The sequence below is a fragment of the Taudactylus pleione genome, unplaced genomic scaffold, assembly GCF_031769625.1.
Source record: "Taudactylus pleione unplaced genomic scaffold, aTauple2 ptg000757l, whole genome shotgun sequence".
Classification (NCBI taxonomy): domain Eukaryota; kingdom Metazoa; phylum Chordata; class Amphibia; order Anura; family Myobatrachidae; genus Taudactylus; species Taudactylus pleione.
In genome coordinates, this window is record NW_028285159.1 from 628,376 (window position 1) to 650,329 (window position 21,954).

Sequence of the window (21,954 nt, forward strand, 5' to 3'; positions counted from 1 at the left end):
CCTGTTGCTCATTGCTAATTCCACTGCCCTTTTTGCATTCTGATGTTCTGGTGACAGCCCAGGCCTCAAAATTTTTAAGTGCAGTTTCAAACCACTTGCAGACTACATTGTCTAATTTGAGTTTTATATATTGGGCCATCCTTCCTTTATTTTAACAATAATGATAACCTGTCAAGTCTATAATTTTATCATTATTCCTTAACTACATAGTAAATCTTGTTACCTAATTTTGAGGTGGTGGGATCTGCATCATGAACATAGTCAGTGCACCCATTTAACTATCTTGGTCTCACAAAAGGAGTCACCTCATTTACATATGAGTGGGTTAATCTCCGCACATTGGGTCTGATTCAGCATGGATCGATATTGCGATAGTGTATGCAGACAGCCGATTGTTCCGTACTACGCATGCATATGCACTGCAGTGCGCATGCGCGAGTTAGCGTTGCGATCGCACTGCGATCACTAACACAGATACAAAGCCATCACAGATGGAGGGACAGGACGTCAGCTTTTGGGGGTGGTGACGGGGGAGTGGTTGAAGAAACGCAGGCATGTATGTCCGCTTGAACGCCGTTGCATGGACGTACATAAGTTAGTCACTGCGACGGCATACGCAGCTTGAGTGCTCACTGCGTGCGTCAAGGTAAGCAATTTCTGAGTAAGGTCAGACCTGTTGTAATTGTGTGTGAGGGGCCGTTGTTACTCGATATTCCCGATGTATACGCAGGATTGTAAGGTATTCCGGATGTGCGAAAGCGGTAGTGGGCATCTTTGTAATGGCTTTGTGATTGCAGTCATCAGCATATTTTCGCAGCAGACCTGCGTGCGTAATCACAGCTGAGATCGTAATAGCGATCCATAATGAATCGGGCCCATTGTTTGCAAGAAAGAAAATGGATCTATTTATAAATAATGCCATAATGCCTTCATTCATAAATCAGATCACAAAATCGGGTGTCCTTTGCTGCTCTAAACCTGAACCGTACACAGCTAGAATGAAATGTCCATATCATTACAAACTTTAGTGTTTAGTAGTATTGTCTTTATTTTTATTGTCATTTTAAATTTTTTTTGTCTTTGTTCTGAAAATACTTTCTCCTCCGTTACAACAGAAATTCAATGACTCACTCATGATTAATGATGACGCCCGTACAAAAGATGGCTTGAATTATTTGGAAAACTTTTTTACTAATATAAAAAATGGAACTTTTTCCGGCATTGAACAACAGCTGGCAAAGAAGTTTGATGGTAGGAAAAAAAACACCACACACATTACAAATTACATTAGCAAGATATACTGTTCAAAATGTATTTACTAATGTAAAATTTGTTTATTTCATTATCATCATCTATATGGCACCATAGATTCTGTTGTGCCTTACATAATCATACAGAAATAATAAACATAAAACCTGTATGCATAATAATAGGAATGTGGGAAATAATTATTTCATGGATGCAAACAACATTACAAATTGCATAACATACTCAAACGCCCTTAGGATTAGGGCCCTTAGTGGGGTTAGGGTTGGGGGGGAGATTAGGGTTAGGCACTCCTAGGAGGGAGGGTTAGGGTTAGGCACCACCGGTGGGGAGGTTAGGGTTAGGCACCACTAAGGGAGGGTTAGGGGAAGGGACAGGGTAGGGTTAGGACACTTACCTGCCCCAGTCGGGATCTCCTCCTGTCGGGCATCCGCTGTTGGGCTGATCAGCCGCCAGCATTTCAATTCCATTCCATGCACGCCAAGATTCCTGACCACATTCGAAGTAGACAGTATCAATAATATATATGTATATAATAATAAAAGAATATTCAACAAGTAAACATAATGCAGGGAGTATAATATTTATTTGATTAAGGTGGGAAATGAGTCATAAAAATACAACTGAAATATGTTCATCACTAGAGGGTCAGGTGATAAATCATAAAAAATAAAATTAAAAGGATAAAAGATACTGTGTTGATGGTACAGATTATAAAACTTCTCCAATTTAAAAGGAAGGTAATTAGTATTCCTAAAATTAACCTAATACCGATATACAACATAAAAAACAAGGTACAGGTGCCTCCCTTCGAGCCTTTGAGTTGGGTGGGCCTTCGTTTGCTCACGTGGAAATTTATTTTCCTCCTGGTTATTTCTTCGGCTTGGAGAGTGTCAGACTTGAGTGCATAGTCTTGTCTCTCTCTCCTTTTTTGGTCTTTCACTCGGACCGGGTCGTTCTTCATACTCAACCAAGTTACCTTTCGAAAGTGGTTTCCAGATTCCACCATAATCAGGAGATTGTGGTCCCGGCCTTTCAGTCTTTGGAGGATTCGGCGGATAAGGCCTCTTTGGATGTTGTAAGGGCCCTCCGCATCTATGTGGATCGTACCAGGGATATCCGGAAGTCGGATTCCCTTTTCATACAAGTGTGGTTGGCCGACTACTAAGCAGACTTTAGCTAGGTGGCTCCATCTAACCATCCGCCACATGTGCGTGGCGGCAGACCTTCCGGCCCAGGCTGTAGTGACTGCTCATTCCACAAGATCGATTGGTTCCTTTTGGGCAGCTCGTCGTGGTGCCTCTGCGGAGTTGCTTTGTAAGGTGGCCACGTGGTCTTCTGTTCACACGTTTATCCACTTTTATGCGTTTGATACCTTCGTCTCCCCGAATGTGGCTTTTGGGTGATGGTTACTCAGTGCAGTGTTCCTTTGGGACGTCCCCAGCATAATCCATGTGTCCCCTATGGACCAGTGAAGAAGAAAAGGAGACTTATGTCCTACCTGTTAAGTCCTTTTCTTCGAACTCCATAGGGGATACAGGGCGCCTACCCTGACACACCTGACTGGCGGGGTTTTTCCTCTGTTTCTGGTTTCCCTGTTTCTTCGGGTGTTTGTGTCTATGTGTGTGTGCTGGTCTTCTTTCTCCTTCTTCCCGCTCCTGCCTTAGACTTGCTAACTTGACTGGCCTTCCTGGGCTGGGGGTGGGGTACAGGGGAGGAGGAGCATGGGCTGCACTTCTCTGAAGAAAGTAACTGTTTGGTGCCCAGACTCCGCCTGCCAGCCTATACCCCCAGCGTAGTCCCTGTGTCCCCTATGGAGTTTGAAGAAAAGGACTTGACAGGTAAGACATAAGTCTCCTTATTTCTTTGATTGAAATCTAAATTATAATCTTAGTCCACACCAGTTAAACTCAGAAGTAAATATGGTATGCCCATTGACATATTCTGTTTGCTTAGAGCACAGATGATGGTATATGAAACTCATTTATCCCTTTACAGAGGTGAGATATAGACCTGAGGAAATCAGCTCACCTGCTCCCAATCAGTTATAAATTGTAGGTGTCCCTTTAGTAAAAGAGATGACTGGATGACCCTATAAAAGAAACCTCAGTGCATTTTACTCCATGTTGTATTTCTTCTGTGTGGAAAGTTATATATACGGAAGAATCCTGTCTGTGTTGACAAGCCCCTAGCTAAATTGTAAGCTGTGTAGATTTTGTCCTATATCACAGTACCCAAAGAACTCAGTTGATTAATTTAATTATATTTTTAATTCTTGCAGATAAATTGCCATTATTGCTGAAAATTGCAGATGATAATGAAAATCCAAAGCTGGAAGAGCTACAGTATATTTTAGTAGAATTCTATCATCATAACCCGGAGACACGCACACTGCTCTTTGTGAAGACCAGAGCGTTAGTGGCGGTGAGAATTTGTGTGTGACATGCTCGGTGCATGACCTTTTCAGATTTATTACACTTGCATTGCTTTTTTACCTGTCCATTAATGTATTTAATACATAGGTTGAGATGTACTAAGCCTTGCAGAGTGATAAAATGCCAGCAAATCAGTTCCTAATTAATTTTTTTCAAACACAGCCTGTAAAGTGACAGGAGCTGATTGGTGGGTACTTTATCACTCTACACGTTATTACTCTAGTACATCTCCCCCATACCCAAGGCTTAGTACATATCTCCCCATATAATAAAATAAGCTTGGTCTATGACCCATTATAGGAAATGTGATTTTAATTTAACAGTTCGAGTATATGTATAAAAGACAAATACATTTAATGTCTCCTTTTCAGTACTTCGCTTTAGTTATGAGGTTGCAAGGGCTAACCGTCCAATCAGAATGTGTCATGGTATATTATTACCTAATTGCAAAGAGATTTTACATGTATTCCTCTTGCCCCCAGCTAGCAGAATAAAACCAGCTGCTGTAGATAGACTCCCACAGGTCTGTCTATTGAGATGAGCAGAAAAATCACACCTGTCCTTTCCTTTGATTGTTATGGAATTTGCATATTTCTCCTATATATAATTTGGGGACACTGCTACCATGCGGGTTGTGTTAATGGCAAAGGAGCTGTGCACTTAAAAAGTTTGCTTTGTGGGCCAACTCCTCTTTCTCTCCGTTTTAGTTCAAGTGGCCAAGGAGCTCTAGATCAGTCCACTCTCACCTTAGCTCACAGACAGTGGTATCACGCTCTTGGGTAGCGGGGCTTCTTGCAGCAGATGGCATCCTGTGGCTAACCCTGTAAGCCAGCCCTGGGAAGTGGCTGCATTTTCAAGGTAGTTGCTGCTTCTGTGAACACACATCTGCCCATGCACACCCCGCACCCATAGAAGTTTAAGGGAGTGTTTGAGGTGGCATTGACTGTCTCCGCCAGGGTATTATTTAGTCAGGAGGCAGCCCTCTTTAGGCTTTATGCCACTAGGGGTAGGGGAGTTAGATAAAACTTGTCCAGTAGACAGGAGGCTCCCATTGCTCGGGTCATGCAGGTAGGAATACAGAAAATAGCCAGCTAAAATAAAAAAAAAAAAATCTCACCTATGAAGAGCTGGAGCTGGGATAGCTAAAAGAGTCTGTGCTGTTTTAGTGGCTGAGACTCATGTCTGCTACAGGGATGAAGCTCCTCTAGAAGCTCCTGCGGCCTTTGGAAGCCTGGAGTGGCTAAGTACCTCATTTTTTCTTGCCAATATTTTTTATTGCCTGTATTTTTATAAATGTTATTTATCCCTATATTTCTATGTTTGAGTTATTTTATATACTGCCCTGGTATCTTTAAATCCCCTTATTTGTATGTATTCGAGTTGTTATAGCTTATGTTTATATTATTACTAAATTGTCGGAGGGGCTCATTACAAAACACTATTATTGGGCATGCAGTACCAGAACATAGATTATGCTAGTCCACAATCTGTTACTGTCTTTGGTCTTGCTGTGCCTCAGTTTTAATGTCTTAAAACAAGGACCAGTCCTAAGTCTATGGCTATAGGAGGGATGTCTGATTTATATTTCACCTGCTCCAGGTGCTAGATACAATTACCAACTGGACAGATTGTGCAACCTGCAAGGCAGAGAGATACGTTGCACCCGCATAGCTAGAGAGCGGTGACCATTTCCCTGACTCAATACATTAGCTGCACTCACTAAAGGGTCCCAGGAGGGGTGTCACACTACTTTAACTTAAGCTGTGCAGGGACCAGAGTCTGGGCGGAATTCAATTGATTATTCCCCCCTTCGCACCCAACGGAGCTGTTCTATTGTTGCTCCTGTCGGGTGCGATCAGCTGCTAGCGCTCAATTTCAGCTCGTAGCCCCAGAGGGGTGCGGGCTGAAATCGGCGAAAAGTGTCCAGTTTGGGCGCCCAAACGGCACTTTTCGCGATCGCGCCCAGCACTTTGGTCGGGGCTAGCCGTTTTTTACGCGGCTAAACACGACCACTTTGGGTGCGATCAGCGTGAAACGCTGGCACAATTGAATAGCGGCCCGCGATCTCCTGACACTTTAGACGGGAGATGCGGGCTCCGAAATAAATTGAATTCCGCCCTTTCTCCCTGTACAGACTGTCACTCAAGTTTTTACGAACACTTTGGCTATTGTTCGGCTATGGCCTAGGAAGATGCAGCGTGGGCCAAATTGTTGAAGCAATCTGTGTTGGGATCTGAATGTGTTTTTTCTTTTTCATTGGGAGACTTCTGGATGTGTCCAGTATTTAAAGTCTGCTTATGCACCAGCAGGTAACTCGGGTCACCCAGGTGGGAATATGTATTCTCAGCTCTCTCTACTCATTTGTCTGACTTTCTGGTGGAAGACAGGGTAGCTGACTTACTTGGCATTGTTTCCTGTGGCATATCTCTTACAGTTGTCGGTATATAACCTTAGACAGCTGTAGAGCATGTAAACCTAGATGGTATGACTTTATAACTCCACCACTCTTTCCATTCTGAGGCAGCTTTTCTCAGGGATGGAACGAAGTGAAAAATAAAAACATTAATGTTCATTTATGTGCCAGATGGAATGCCACTGAAGCTTTTCCTGGAATCAATGTGGGGTCTCAAGAGCCTTGAAAATATTTGGACCTCCTTTATTGGGATTACAGTCAGATCATCCTAGTGCATTTTTGTTCATCTTGGCAGAGCATATCAAGGAAGCATCAGAACGAAAAAAAGGTTGCCTTGTTAGCGCAGTAGTTAACGCTTCTGTCCAGAAGTTGGAAATCCTTCAATCTGGCCCTCACACAGGGCATTTCCTGGGTGACACACTTTTAGATGTGGCTTTAATTCATTTTTGAATCTCGACTATGCCAGTTGTTGCTAGGCGTACTCTTCTCCTAGTGGTCTTGTTTGCATCTAAAATGTACCTTATTGTTTCAGGCCGCTAGATAATATAGTGCTTTTTCCTAGCTCATGGTGTCCCTCCCTTTGGGATGAGGTTCCATTATATACAGGAATTTTTGCCAATTGCTGTCTGCACATGGTGGACCACACAGAGAAAGAATTGTCTATCTGCTAAAGCGCCCAATGCCAATGCCTTGGATAAACAGAGTGCCTGGCAGGCGTCTCCCCATCCCAGCTTGGACTGGGGTAGGAGTATTCCTCTGGTTTATCCACAAAAGGTAGAATTCTCATCTTCAGATCTTTGGATGACATACATCATGGATAAGAGCCATGTGGCATCATTTTATAATTTTTTTCTTACATTATATACAGTACTCTATACAGCAGCTAAATGTTCTGCGTCTGGGACAAGTTACGCGCTGATTTACAACTAGTTCTCTAAGCGAATAGCATCATTTTTAAAAAATGTTTTCCTGTTTACAGTACGCTGTACAGTTTGCCGGCAGCTACCACCTTGCACTGCATCTGCGTTCGCAATGAGAAACCATCCGCTGATTAGCTAAGAGCGGTACGACTCTTAGCAAGTCAGCGCTCTGGTGCAGAGAACATATACAATATTTTTTTCATTACATATGTCTGAACCATCAAGGGGAGTTCTAGGAGTCCCCTAGCAATGACATCACCATTCCAGGTTCTGACATGAGCAGATAAGATTCCAGGTGTGGAAAATTGGGAGGCAAAATTGTTTAATAGGCATTCCATCAGCAGGAATCAGTCTGCAAGTGCAAAGATTAGGGCAACGGGAGTTTGCTCTGCTGGCCTCTTGGCATTAAAGTAGGGTGCCAACCTTCAGAATTCTGCATCAAAAGGGCACATCAGCAGCTGAAATTCATTGCCAACTTGTCGAGGTGTACGGACAGTCTTGTCACAGAAACCGGTTTGGGTTTGGTGCACTGCCTTTGATAATAGCAGAATAGACGTTCAAGATGAGCAGCGATCTGACCAGCCAAACTTGTCCACCACAGATGACAATTTGTGCTGCATTGAACTTCCAAGGGAGATACTGTGAATGTTAACTGCTGTTGTGACACATTGATGAATTTCAGCAGTTGATGTTCCCTTTAGATACAGTACATAAATCTGAACACACTACGCACCTCAATGTTTGACCATGTTTCCGCCAGCCCCGCCATCTTGCAACTGATGTTGGGACAGTATGACTGATATGAGGCAGAGTCTAATGGCCATGAGGGGAAAAGTGGTCCACCTGCTCTGGCCTAGCATGAAATTAGGATGAAATAGAGAACATTACACACGTGAGAGGTCTTGTTACCTTACTTATTGTACCACCCTTGTATATGTTGAATGTATAACAGTAAATTGCACTTACATTTCCCTGGTGGTATAGGATGACATGGAGTCCTCTATGGGCTTGCTGGCTCCCCTTGTCTCTCTCACCTGCAGCCTCCTGAATCAGAGTGTTAATTGTTTAAAAGGAGCTCTAAAGAGCTTCCACTCAGTGGCCAGGAGATTGCTGCCAGGGGATCTTGTCACCCAGCCTCTGGAGCCCAAATTCAGCCAAAGAAGGTGATATGGTTACCTAGCAGAATCCTGGAAATAAATCTTAAGAGGGAAACCAACCCCCACTCCAGACTTGACCACTCTCATCTGTCCATTAGGGACAATATTAAATGTGTGCATGCACTTAGCTTGATTGGTTAAGGGACCCAGGACAGGCTTACCCCTGTGGTATTGTGTATAGGACTGGACAAAAAGATGGCCTTTGAGTATGTATCCTCTGACCATCCAGAGAGGATTGTACTTCTGAACGATATCTGTATGCTGTGCCCCAAGCACCTTCAGCAAGGGTCTTGTCTTTTTTAAGACATTTCAGCAATAAACATCATGAATTGAGACACCTGCATCTGCTTTATCATGTAACTACCACAGTAGTGCCAAACACTATTCCATTGACTGGCTGTTCTGGATTGAGCCCAATGTCTCCAGGCTCAAGTCTTCTGTCAGCTACCCAGTGCAGACTGGTCCATAGTTAGGGGCCAGTGAGAATTAGCCAAAACCATTGAGGTGGTGTTGCAGCAGTGTGTTCACACCCGAAGTAGGCGGTTGCTGGTGTAGGAGCCTGGTGGGGATAGCAAGTTACCCGCCCACAGAGCAGTGGGAACAATCTGTAACAGCAGTTACTGACGGAAAGAGGGAATCCCTAGTATTGGTAAGCACACTGAGGTTACTATGTACAAACAGTAATCTTTGATCATTTGGTGGAGTGAGGTTATCCAGTCACACCTCCTCTTTGCCTTTTTTCTTACTTATTGAAAGTAGCTTTTAATTTAGAGTATTTGGAGTATTTCAGGGGAGTCTAACTTTTTACAGGGTGTGTCCAGGGGCGTATCTATAATGGGTGCAGGGTGTGCGGGGAACACGGGCCCCTGGGTCCAGTGGGGCCCCGCACCGCATACCCTGCACCCATAATATTACTTACCTCTCCGAAGTCCCACGTCGGCGCGGGGGTCTGATGCTGGAAAGTGGGCGCAGCGGCCATTTTCTCATCATTTGCACATGCGCAGTACAGGGAAAATGGCTGCCGCGGCCATTTTCACGGTGACCTGTGCATACACTACAGACTCTGGGCACATTCTAGTGCCCAGAGTCTATAACTCTGGCGCTGGCCGCGCACAGCTCAGTGCGCTGCTGGCCACCGCGTGGAGAGGAGGGGGCCCGTGTTGGAGACTGCACACAGGCCCCCTCCTCTCTAGAAATGCCCCTGGGTGTGTCCCTCCAATGGTGCCAGGGATTCTTATCCAGTTTCATTGTTAGAGAGTTGAAGATGGTTCAGTTAAGTAAGTGACCTGGACATTTGTAATTTTTCTAGAAGTTTTCCGATTTGAGAGCCCTGTCCTTCAGGACATTTTTCTTGATCTGCACAAGTCAGGGGGATCAAAAACTAACCTTAATGAAGAGATTGTTATTCTCTCTTGAAAAAGTCAGAATCTTTAAGGCTAAGAAATAGCTGGTCGAGTAGAGCACTTCAGACTTTCCTTCCTAGGGGTGTTCATTGTTAAGTACATTTCTGGAATATTGTGGTTCTGTTTTTGTTTACCCTGTCCTGTGTCCGGTGTAATGGCTAGCGTTATTGCCTCACACCACTGAGGTCGTGGGTTCGATTCCCACCTCGGCCCTAACTGTGCGGAGTTTGTATATTCTCCCTGTGCTTGCGTGGGTTTTCTCCGGGTACTCCGGTTTCCTCCCACACTCCAAAAATATACTGGTAGGTTAATTGCCTCCAAACATTAAAAAAACAAAAAGGAACCCTAGTGTGTATGTGTGTGAGCATGTGATAGGGAACATAGATTGTAAGCTCCACTGGGGCAGGGACTGATGTGAATGGCCAACTATTCTCTTTTAAGCGCTGCGGAATATGTGTGCACTATATAAATACCTGGTAATAATAATATATCAACTGGTAAAAAGGGGAGGAACTTCAACTCTCAAAGAAAAGCTTCTGCACTCTCAACACAACCAAACCCCATGGTAGCAACTCCTCTTTTATCAGCAATCCTTTTTGTGATGTTAAGTACTTTGGAGGTTACAGATGTGTCCACATACATCTACCCTCCGTGTGCTACAAGTCGCGTTACACAACGCATGAGTGCCGTCTGACTCTGTAGCGCAGAGCATGTTTTCATGCAACTTTTTACCTTCAATGTGTCTTATTCGCACAGCGATGCGAATAGAATGCACAAGCAGCTTCTGCTGATTAAATAATATGTGGCATGCCTATATTCTGTGTGCGACTGCGGGTGTATCTGCATGCAAAATTCTACTTTACAGAGTCAGTGGCAGTAACACTATAATGTAGCAATTTGCATGCAGATACACCAGCAGTTGCACGCAGAATATAGGCATGCTGAATATTATTTTAATCGGCAGAAGCTGCTTGTGTGTTCTATTCTCATCGCTGTGCAAATAAGACACAAGGTAAAAAGTCACACGAAAAGACGCTCAGCGCTACAGAGTCACGCCTTGGCATGGAATTACTAGAAATTATGTATAACGTGCAAGGAAGCTAGATGTATGTTGACACATTTTTATGTTATAGGTTCTGTGATTACAGAACCGGCATGATTTTGCCAAGTTTGCTGCTAAAATTCGGCAGTCCGTTTTAAGGCATAACCAGCCTTATAACTGATTGCTTATTTACATTTAGAGATTAACTTTCTGAAATCACGCTGGTTTCATAATCTTGGGGCCTACTACATAATCCCCTTTGTTTTATTAGTATCTGTAATATTCCTGTTGTATTACAGTTATAATTAAAAACTCCAATGTAGAATGTAATTTATAGTTGTGTTCTTGTGGTGTGTGTTTGTTTTTTTGCTGTAACATAATGCATATTTTTTTAATGTGCAGGCCTTAAAGAAGTGGATTGAAGAGACACCACCATTGCATTTCTTAAAGCCACAAATACTGATTGGAAGGAATAAGAGACAAGAAAACACAGGTAAATCAAATAAGGGCAATAAACTTAAGAAGTAATGTAAAATGAGTGCTTTTGTGTCAATGCACAATTATGACGAAATTAAAACCCAGGATTATTTCTAGTGCCTCAAGCAACCAGGGACAGCTTTTAAAGGCACTCCATCCTCAAAACATTTCTTTTTTCTGAATGGTCTAGTGGAAGGTAAATCACATTGTAGGCACAGTGTTATTCTGTGATTTGGCCATGCAAGTAGTGTACTGAGGCCCTGATTCAGAGCCGCTCGCAAAAAGCGAGCGCTCGCTCTGAATCAGGGTGGCCGCTTGCATAGCTGTGGGTGTCCACCCACAGCTTTTGCGAGCGGCCAGGTGATGGTCGCGACCATCGGGCTTGCGATGAGACCCTTGTGGTAGGGTCTCGTTCCCGCAAGCCCCAGTGACCTTCCTGCTCTAATAGAGCAGGAATCTCATTACTGACATCACTAGGAACTTGGCCCTACAGGAGGCCATTCACTTCCTGCTGCAGACAGGGGTGATAATCCCGGTCCCTGTGGTTCAACAGGGAAAGGATTATTATTCCAATGTATTTTTGGTTCAGTAACAGAATGGATCTCATCGTCCTATTCTAAAGGGTAAATTTACTAAGATTAGAGTTTGATCGAGTTTGTTTTTCTTTTAAACTCGCTATGCATCGCCGAAACTCAGGTGAGTTTCCAGTTTTTAAACTCTCAAATTTACTAAGAAGTGAGTTTAGCTGAAAGCGAGTGGGCCGATGGTGAAGCAGATCGAAATATCTCCACAGAGTAGCAAGTTGTGAAGGCGATTACACACCCCCCCAGACAGACTTCCTAAGTCGTCAAGACATACACGCCGGAGAGTGCCTTCACCTCATGGGGGTTTTTCAACTCCTGGTGGACAAATGGGACCTACCAGGCATAGACCTCATGGAATCACATCACAACCACAAGGTCTCCAGGTATGAGTCCAGGAGCAAAGACCCCTCAGCCACTTTCAGGGACGCACTAGCAGTAAAATAGGACTTCAACCTGGCGTTTCTCTTTAATCCGATTTCCCTCCTCCCAAGGTTCCTCAGGAAATTCAAGCAGGAAGGTGGAACAGTAATACTAGAGTCTCCTGCTTGGCCTAGATGTAATTGGTTCACGACTTACGGAATCTATCCATAGATAGTCAGTTTCCTCTTCCTTTATGGCTGGATCTGTTAGTGCAGGGTCCCTGCCTGCATCCGGACTTACCTAGTTGATGGGATGGCTCTTAAGGCTTCCATCTTAAGAGTCAAAGGTTTCTCCAGCTCTGTGATTTAAACGATGCTTAGGGCATGAAAGCCTTCCTCTGCCCGCATCTGTTACAGAGTTTGGCATTCTGTTGGGTGTTCCCACAAGAAAGTATGACCTTAAAGTTTTAGGCTTACCCGGGTACTTATTTTTTCTAGGCTGGGTCAGACTTTGGTCTCTGCCTAGCCACCCCGGGACTGCACTGATAGTCTGGTTCCAGAAGAGAATTGCTTCTTTGCTGGATGTTAGATTACTTTTTTTCAGGGGGTTCTCCAAGTTCAGCCACCTTTGTACCACCAGTAGCACCATGGGATTTGCCTTTGGTTCTCAAGGGGCTACAAACTCTCCCATTGGAACCTCTGGACTCTGTAGATTGGAAGAGGTTGACAGCGAAGACTTTTTTTTTTCTCCTCGCTATCTCTTCTGGACAAAGTTTTTGATTTGGCAGAAGTTTATTGTTGCTCCCCATTTTTTACATTTTTTCACCAGGTTAGAGCTGTCTTCCGTTCAGGGGAAAGGTTACCTTTCTAAGGTAGTGTTCCGTCTTCATGTGAATTAAAAAAAACTGGAACCACAATTTTTTCAGTCTTCAGATCTTTCTGTAGGTGAAATCTTCCTGGATATGGTTTGTGATCTCCGTATCTAAGTGGAGCATACAAACTCTGTTAGAAAAACAGACGTTCTTTTTGTGTTATATGGTTTTCACAATCGAGGTTGGCCAGCCAACAAACAAACTCTGGCTCGATGGTTATGTTTGACTATTTCCCAGGTTTATACTAAGGCTGATCTCCCTGTCCCAAACACAGCGACAGCATATTCTACTCTGTCTGTGGAACCATCGTGGGCGTTTCATTGTGGTGCCTATGTTGAACATTTGTACAATGCAACCACGTGGTCTTTTGTCCACACTTTTCTTAGGTTCTATGCCTTTGATATTTTTGCCTTAGGGGAACTGCTTTAGGACATCCCCATGGTATCCCTGTGGATCTCTATGGACCCTGTAGAAGAAAATAAGAGTTATGGTAGACTTACCATAGACACCTCTTTTTCTTCGAAGTCCATAGAGTCCACAGGGCACCCACCCTGACGCACCTCGCTTCATTGGGTCATTTTTCTTTCGGGCACGGATTCCCTCAGTTTCTGAGAGAGTTTTTGGTGTATGACTTTTCTTCCTACTCGTGCCTTGGGATTGTTTACAGAACTGAATGCCGGGGGCGGGGTATATATGGAGGGGGATGAAAGGCATCCTGGTAGCTGAAAGCTTAACTGTTTGGTGCCTGGTTCACTCCAACCACATTATCCCCATGGTATCCCTGTGGACTTCAAAGAAAAATAGTTATCAATGGTAAGTCTACCATAACTCTTATCATGGTTTTCTTCATGATCACACCAATACACATCTTCTTACTTCTTATTTTCTGCATTTTCATTAGTACAATAGTCTACACACTATAAAATTCTGAGATAAAGGACTATAAAAACAAGACAATACACATTTCAGGTTTAGTTAGGGAACCTTTAAACTTATATTAGACAGAGACCCTTTAGCTGGGTATACACAGACAATGTTGTTCCAATCTGGCTAATTATAATGACATATCATGCAGTGTGTATGCGCGACCCATGGTCGCATGTGATGCCGTCAGACCTGATGATATCGCTAGCGGCTCCATGCATGTTGATGAAGGAAGGAAGGAACAAGGGATCATTGCATCGTTCATTACATTGTTCATGTACCCAGGATACAATATGTCAGTCTGTCGACTGCTTGTCTTAGTGTGTACCCAGCTTTAGTTCAGTGATATGCATCCTGAAACACTTTAGGCATGGGTGTAGCTGCTTGGGCAAAAGGGGAATGTGCACAGCTTATACAAGTGTGGCTAGCGCTTGTGGGCAAAGCAACAGGGGCGATCGCTGACCAGAGGCCCTCCAAGTGGCCTGGGCAAGTAGTACCTTGGCACCTCCGATACCTGTAGTATATGGCAGCCACTACTGCTGTCTGTAGTATATGGCGGTCACTACTGCTGTCTGTATTGTATGCAATAATTAATTCTGTGTGTAGAATATAGCGGTCACTAATGCTATGTGTAGTACATGTCGGTCACTAATAATTTGTGTAGTATATGGTGATCACAAATGCTGTCTGTATTAATGTGACTGTCACTACTGCGGTCTGTATTATATGGCGGTCGCTAATTCTGTTTTTAGTATATGGCTGTCAATAATACTGTCTGTAGTATATAGCGGTCACTGATGCTGTCTGTATGACGAGTCTTTGCCTCAGGTCAGGGCCATTTCTAGGGGCTGGGGCTCCCAGTGCTAAATGACAAAATGCGCCCCTCTCCCCCACAAGTACAACACATGAATGATGTGCATGGCGCCGGAAAGGAGTTGTGGCCTCACAGTAAAAGGCGTGGTCTCACAATAAGGGGCATGGCCTCAAATGAAGAGACTACCTTATGAATAAATTACATTAACATAACCATAGGATTAGGGACAGTAAAACCAACTGCTGTTATTCCGTTTCCTGTTCTAAGGCCCACCATCAGTCCAATCCCCCTTCACTGGAGGAAAAAAAAAACACATTGCTCCCCTACAGAATAAAACACATTGGCCCTGGCCTCTCTTTTGTTCCAATAATTTGTTAATAATTAGCTTACAAACTTTTAGCATGTCCTCAAAACGTTTTCTAACTAGCAATTTACTGAGTCCCAATATTTAAATATACAAGAAAAAAGAATAAACAAGATGCCTGTATACCGGATACCACATTTATTTCCAGAATGTCTGTATTTAAAAAAAATATAAAAACATAACTTTTTTTCCTGAAACCTTGATCCTGTGAGTCACAAACTATATAACCTAAGTGTGTATGTTCAAAATAGTTTACTTTTTTTTTTGTTCCTGGCACTGTATGCAATATACAGAGGTGATCACTACTAGTAGTCCTTTTTACAGCATATCCTGAAGAATACAGGACTGAATAAAGCCTAACACACTAGGAAGAAGGTTTGATTATTAACATGTGATATATACATCTAGACCTTAGTAAGAGATATTATGTCTTTCTGTTCTAGGGATGACCTTGCAAAGTCAGAAAGGAGCTCTGGATACGTTTAAATACTCTGGAGAGAGTAAATTGCTGATAGCTACATCTGTTGCTGATGAAGGCATAGATATACCTGCATGTAATCTTGTTCTACTTTATGAGTATGTTGGCAATGTCACCAAGATGATCCAAGTCCGAGGTAAGACTAATAAAATAGCAGAGAACACATACAGATGGATTTAAAATAGTGGCATTGTGCAGTTCAGTTTCACTTGTGCATGTCAAAGAAGTATGCTCAAAAGTGATTAAGCATATAAGTATGCAAGATGGTTATTTGCTGACTGAAATCACATGGTGGCACTGTGGGTAGTATTGCTGCCTCACCGGGGTCATGGGTTCAACTCCAACCAGGGCCCTACCCGTATGTAGATTTGTATATTTTCACAATGCTTGCATGGGTCTCCGCCAGATGCTCCAGTTTCTCCACACTCTCTAGAAGTATACTGGATTGTATAAATGATGATAATTTTAATAAGTCTGCTAAAATAAAACTCATGCAAACATTGGAAAAGGAATGGCAATAAAATGTATATAGTTTTACTTTTGAAGCCTACAGTATGTTATTTACTCAACGCTATTTTGTAAGTGAATTATTAATATTTTACATAGAGTAACTGTAACATCACTTTAGAAGCTGTATTAGTATGTGCTGCAAACTCACAGTACCCAATTAAAAGCTATCTTGCATTAGTCCCACTTGTCAAAGATGGATTAAACACAACATCTGACTGGTTATGTGCTACAACACATCCAGTGATGTGACTACAAGTTGAGTCTCCGATATGCTTGGGACCAGGGGTATTTTGGAATATTTGCATATCATAATGAAATATCTTGGGAATGGGACCCAAATATACACACAGAATGCATTTATGTATTATATATACACACACCTTATACACACAGCCTGCAGGTGATTTTATACAATATATTCAATAATTTTGTGGCTCAATCAAAGTTTGTGTACATACATAAAATTCAGGTATGTTTAATATACACCTTATACACACAGCCTGAAGGTAATTTTATACAATATTTGTAATAATTTGTGCCTTAGACAAAGTTTGTGTACATTGAACCATCAAAAATCAAAGGTTTAATTTTCTCAGTCAAGCCAAAAAAAAAAAATCTGTATTTCGGAAAGTGATAAACTTCCAGCCACTCAGCTCCTAAATGACATGTTACAGGCTGTGTTTAAAAAATGAGTTAGTGACTGAGTGGTTGGTAGTTTATCACTTTCCAGAGATTAGTACACCTGCCCCCAGTATCTTAAGATACAGTTGCTATATTACCCAGGTTGTCATTGACAGTCCTACAGCTCACTCAGAGCTTTGCCTGTCTAGTGCAAGCTGAAGAATTAAAGCAAGTGTGTGATTACTGTGGTGCAGTGCATATGTTTCACCTTAATGTTGTGTTGAGAAAGAAGAACTAATTAATTAAAAAATATTGGGTCTGTTTATAGAGTTGTATATATATTTTTTCAATATAAAATTTTTATTGAATTTTACAAATTTAAACAAAGTAAAATAAAGGGGGAAGAAAAGAGGAAAAAAAAAAAAAAGGGATAGAGCAGGGTACACGTAATAAAATAAAATATCCTTAAATATAATCCTAGCAATAGGACTACAACTAGCAATTTAAACATTTAAAATTACCAGTCCATTAAATGATAAAAAAAAAATATACAATACTCCAAATACAGAATTGTCAAACATTGAAATAGTTAAAATCATAGGTTACAGCAACAATTATGGTTCTTTAATTGAGCATAAGAAACACAAATAAAAAATTAAAATAAAATGTACTTATATTACCCATTTACCGAGATGGGGAATGACTTGGCCGGGATGCCACTTGCCTAGGAGCCCAATATTCACTTCAGCTAAACCAGTGAATAAGGAGATTGGATGCTGAAGATGAATACTGCAACCTGCGGTCTCAAATTCAATTCTTAGTGGGCTTGAATCTTGCTTTCAATAGTATTTATACTCGGAATAACAATCGAACGCCAATGTTGAGCAATAATCAACTTGATCGTTAAAAGTATATGCCACGAGTTGTATTTTTTATTTTTTGTTTTCCACAGGGCGAGGAAGAGCAAAGGACAGCAAGTGCTATCTTATCACAAGTAAGAAAGAGCAAGCGGAAAAGGAGAAATATAACTTGTTACATGAGGAGTTGATGGATGAAGCTGTTGCTCTATTACAGAAAGAAGATACTGATGATTTTCTAAAACTGGTAACTTTTTTACTGGCTGTGCTGCAATACAATTCAAAACATATAAAACTCCATTCTATGTAAACAGTAATTTTAGGATATTCTACCCAAAACTGAATTTTCTGTGAAATTACTCATTAAGTGAAACCCAGGCTACTTGGGGAATGGCACTTAGGCACTCCAATGGGGCCCTCAAGCGTTCTGCTCCTCTTGCTGGACTCTTGTCGCTCCTACAGACCATGTCTATTTTAAGGGAATCAGTATATTATACCGCTGGCCACGGTGGAAGCCCAGCAGGGGTGAAGATCCTGACAGTGGATTAAGGTGAGTAACCCTAAGCCTACCCCCAACCCTCCCTTAGTGGTGCCTAACCCTAACCTCCCCCCCCCCCCAGTGCCTAAACCTAACCCCCCGTCCCCGCAGCCTAAACCTAAAGGGAGGTATCCAGTACTGGATATACAAACGAGAGCACAATTACGACATTGCAACCGTGCTCTCGTTTGTATATCTAGTGATGTGCCTAGACTGAACGTTCACTCGTTCAGTCTAGGCAGCATGAGCTCAAGACACGGACCACTCTGCAACACACGGGAAGGGTAACAAACAGTCAGTCTGATGACGCTGGACACTCACATGTTGTGAGTGTCCAGCGTCATCAAGCTGTGACTGTTTGTTTCCTTTCCCGTGTGTTGCAGAGAGCAGCAACAGTAGGTGCTCTCTATGCTCCCCGTTCATGCTGAACCTAATGGGATAGTCAGGTTGACCAGCATGTACAGGCGATGATAGATGGCAAAAACGACCAGCGGGCACGCGCATCGCTGGTCGTTTGTCATTCACATGGCCGATTTGCGGGCGATTGCACGATAACGACGTCGTTATCATGCAATTGCCTGTCAATATCGCCTAGTGGATACCCGCCTTAAGTATCCCAGGGGGGTGTCTAACCCTAACCCCCCTTTCCCCCAACCTGAACCTAAGTCTCCCGGGGGGGTGCCTAACCTTAAGTCACCCCAGGAGCCCTAAAACCTCCCCCTCGACCGTCGGCTTCCTGACTGCATCCCATTTTAGCTATGTAAGCTTTCAAAAGTTAAGGGAGCAGCAGGCAAGCACAGGATCTATTTTACACTGTGAACATCACTTAGGATCAGTAGCATTTACTGATCAGCCGATAACATGAGTTCAGATAGTTTAGTTTAAATAAGTGGTGCAAAATACTGTAGATTTCATTTTTCTAGCAATAAATACTGTTTTAAAGCAGTGGGTGATCAAAATGTTACAATTTGATTGGATTAAATGACAATTTCAGGTTGTTGTCTGCCACACATATGCAATGAGATCTTTTATCATTGATTAATATATCTGTTGTAGAATATGGAAGAGGAGCACTGTTTAATAACTACTGTAAATTCTGCTAATGCCGTTTTAGGAAACCAATGAAATGCTATATTTAATTATAGTTGACTGTAAAGCTATGACAAAAAGAGGTTTCTAAAAACAAAAGGAGCTTAGAAAAACTAGTTATTTTCAGAACAATCAATTGTACAATCTTCTCACTGCACACAATCAAAATCTCAAGTATAAGATATGTAGATTGGTCTGTCCTTGTACACAGAGCCGTAACTAGACTTTTTGGTGCCCTGTGCCAGGGAAAGCATTGGCGCCCACTCCCCCATTTTTTTAAATAGGAACATAAGATAGTGCACCTAAAAAAGAGTCATGGCCTCATGGGAAATGGCCAGGGAAGAGATAGGGGCAACCAGGAGATGCTGGGGATAAAAGAAGAGGAAGCTACAAGTGAGAATGGTAATAAACAGAAAAATTGACAGGCCCAAACAGCGCCCCCTGCCCTGCGGTGCCCTGTGATGGCACTGGTCGCACTACCCTAGTTAGGGCCTTGCTTGTACATATTATTCAGGTAAAAGATATTTTAGAATTACAGACATGTACAAATTTGTTGGTTTCCCTTCCACGAAAATGTAGAACCCATAATTAGAAAATTACAAAATAAATGTATCCATCCATGTTTATTCCATATACATATATAATAGAAATAAGACTTTGCAATTGATTCAACAAAATATTTAAAACACTAAAACAAAATTAAAATGGCATGGACAAGGGAGTAAACTAAAAAAAAGTTATATATATTACAGCCATGCCTTTTCCAGCATGAAGGAGCACCATACCATAAGGCAAAAGTGATAACTAAGTGGCTCGGGGAACAAAACATTGAAATTTTGGGTCCATGGCCAGGAAACTCCCCAGACCTTAATCCCATTGAGAACTTGTGGTCAATCCTCAAGAGGTGAATGGATAAACAATAACCCACATATTCTGACAAACGCCAAGCATTGATTAGGCAAGAATGGGTGACCATCAGTCAGTATGTGGCCCAGAAGTTGATTGACAGCATGCCAGGGCGAATTGCAGAGGTCTTGAAAAAGATGGGTCAACACTGCAATTATTGCATAAACTTAATGTAATTGTCAATAAAAGCCTTTGACACTTATAAAATGCTTGTAATTTTTAGTATACCATAGTAACATCTGACAAAAAGGTCTAAAAACACTGAAGCAGCAAACTTTGTGAAAACCAATACTTGTGTCATTCTCAAAACTTTTGGCCATGGATGTACACAAACACATAGGGCCATATCCAATTAGCCGCGGGATTTCACCCGTGGCTAATTGCCAGGCAACAGTACCGCGACGTGGGGATTAGCTATTCAATCAAATAGCTATTTCCCCGCGTCATAAGAACGGGACTCCTGCGCGAGAACACACTGATTCCGTGAGAACTGCAGAATCAATGTGTTTTACCCACTCGCGCAAGGCCGAATAGGGCGGCCTAACGCAGATTTCACCTCGCACCTACATGAGGTGCGAGGTAAAGTCCTACAGCGGGGACTCGCGCGTGGGGTCTCAGGGACACCCGCGCGTGGAATCCCCGCTAATTGATTCCCCACCAGCGCGACAATTAGCCACGGGGTAAACCCTGTGGATAATTGGATATGCCCCATAGACTGAAGTGCCAATAATCATGGGATGCCTAGTATCGTGTAGGACTCCCTCTAGCCTGGCGAAGTGCAGCAACTCAAATTAGCATCGATTTTACAAGTGGATGGATGTTGGCCCATGCTGTCTAGAATGCTTCCCACAACTCCCTGATATTTTGATCTTGGGTGAGAATGGACCTCTCCACCACATCCCATAAATCCTCGATTGGGTTCATGTTGGGCGAACGTGGTGGCCACACCATTCACACTACACAACACTCTAGAATGCTTTTCAAACCAATTCTGCACAACTTGGGACTGATGACATGGTGTATTATCCCCCTGGAATATTCCATCATTGTCCATGGCCTCATGAGATCTCCGCCAGACCAGAGCCCTACCATCATCCTAAAACAACTGGAACCGTGACTCATCAGACCATGTCACGTGTTGCCAGTCCTCCAGGGTCCAATTAGCAACAATGCAAGCCCAGGTGAGGTACTCTGTCCTGTGTCATCGTGTTAGCAGCGGCACTCTGGTGGGTCTTCTGCTCCCATATCCTATGGAAGCTAAATAAGGCTGCACTGACCTGCTGGGTATCTGTCTGGTACCTCCTGCATTGAAGGTGAATGTGATTTGAGCCAGTGCTGCGTGTATGTTAACACAGAAAATTCTGGCCAGACGCCACTGGTCATGATCATTAAGCACTCATGGTTGGCCACTGCGCTGTCAACAGTGGGTGGTAATGCCTTCAATAAGACACCGTACATCGAAAAAGTTTGGTTGTCCACAGAACTTTGGAAATTAATGTTCCATCCATCGGGCACCCACTATCATGCCCCGTTCAAACTCCGATAATTCACATCGCCTTGCCAGGAGCAGCCTAGTTGGTGTTCAAACTTACTCACGAGAGGTCAGGTTACAATTGATGCAGTTCTAAGCATTTCCAAGACATCACAGTACGGTGATGTGCCACCTACCATTACATACTGCTATGCTATCCCATGACTTTTGGCACTTCAGTGTGTGTGTGTGTATATATATATATATATATATATATATATTATATATTACATTTTTTTTAAATGGGATTAAGCAGTGTTTTAATATATGTTCTGTATGACAAAACACTGGTTGCCTTTGACTATTAGCTTGAATGGCTGTGTTGAATAAGTTTGATATGTACTGTATGTGAGATTAGTGATCCTATTTAGCTGTTAGTAGGAACGCACTATAT

The 21,954-nt window shown here is 42.6% G+C and overlaps 1 protein-coding gene across 2 annotated transcripts in view; it reads left to right on the forward strand.

Moving 5' to 3' along the window:
* Positions 1–21,954, forward strand: part of RIGI (RNA sensor RIG-I) — an 83,898-nt gene that overhangs the window by 57,312 nt on the left and 4,632 nt on the right. For both annotated transcript variants that reach the window (XM_088457319.1, XM_088457318.1), the window contains exons 14-18: positions 1,116–1,251; positions 3,548–3,690; positions 11,039–11,129; positions 15,474–15,644; positions 17,592–17,743. In XM_088457319.1, the coding sequence (XP_088313445.1) occupies positions 1,116–1,251; positions 3,548–3,690; positions 11,039–11,129; positions 15,474–15,644; positions 17,592–17,743 (693 nt within the window). The remainder of the gene's footprint in view (positions 1–1,115; positions 1,252–3,547; positions 3,691–11,038; positions 11,130–15,473; positions 15,645–17,591; positions 17,744–21,954) is intronic.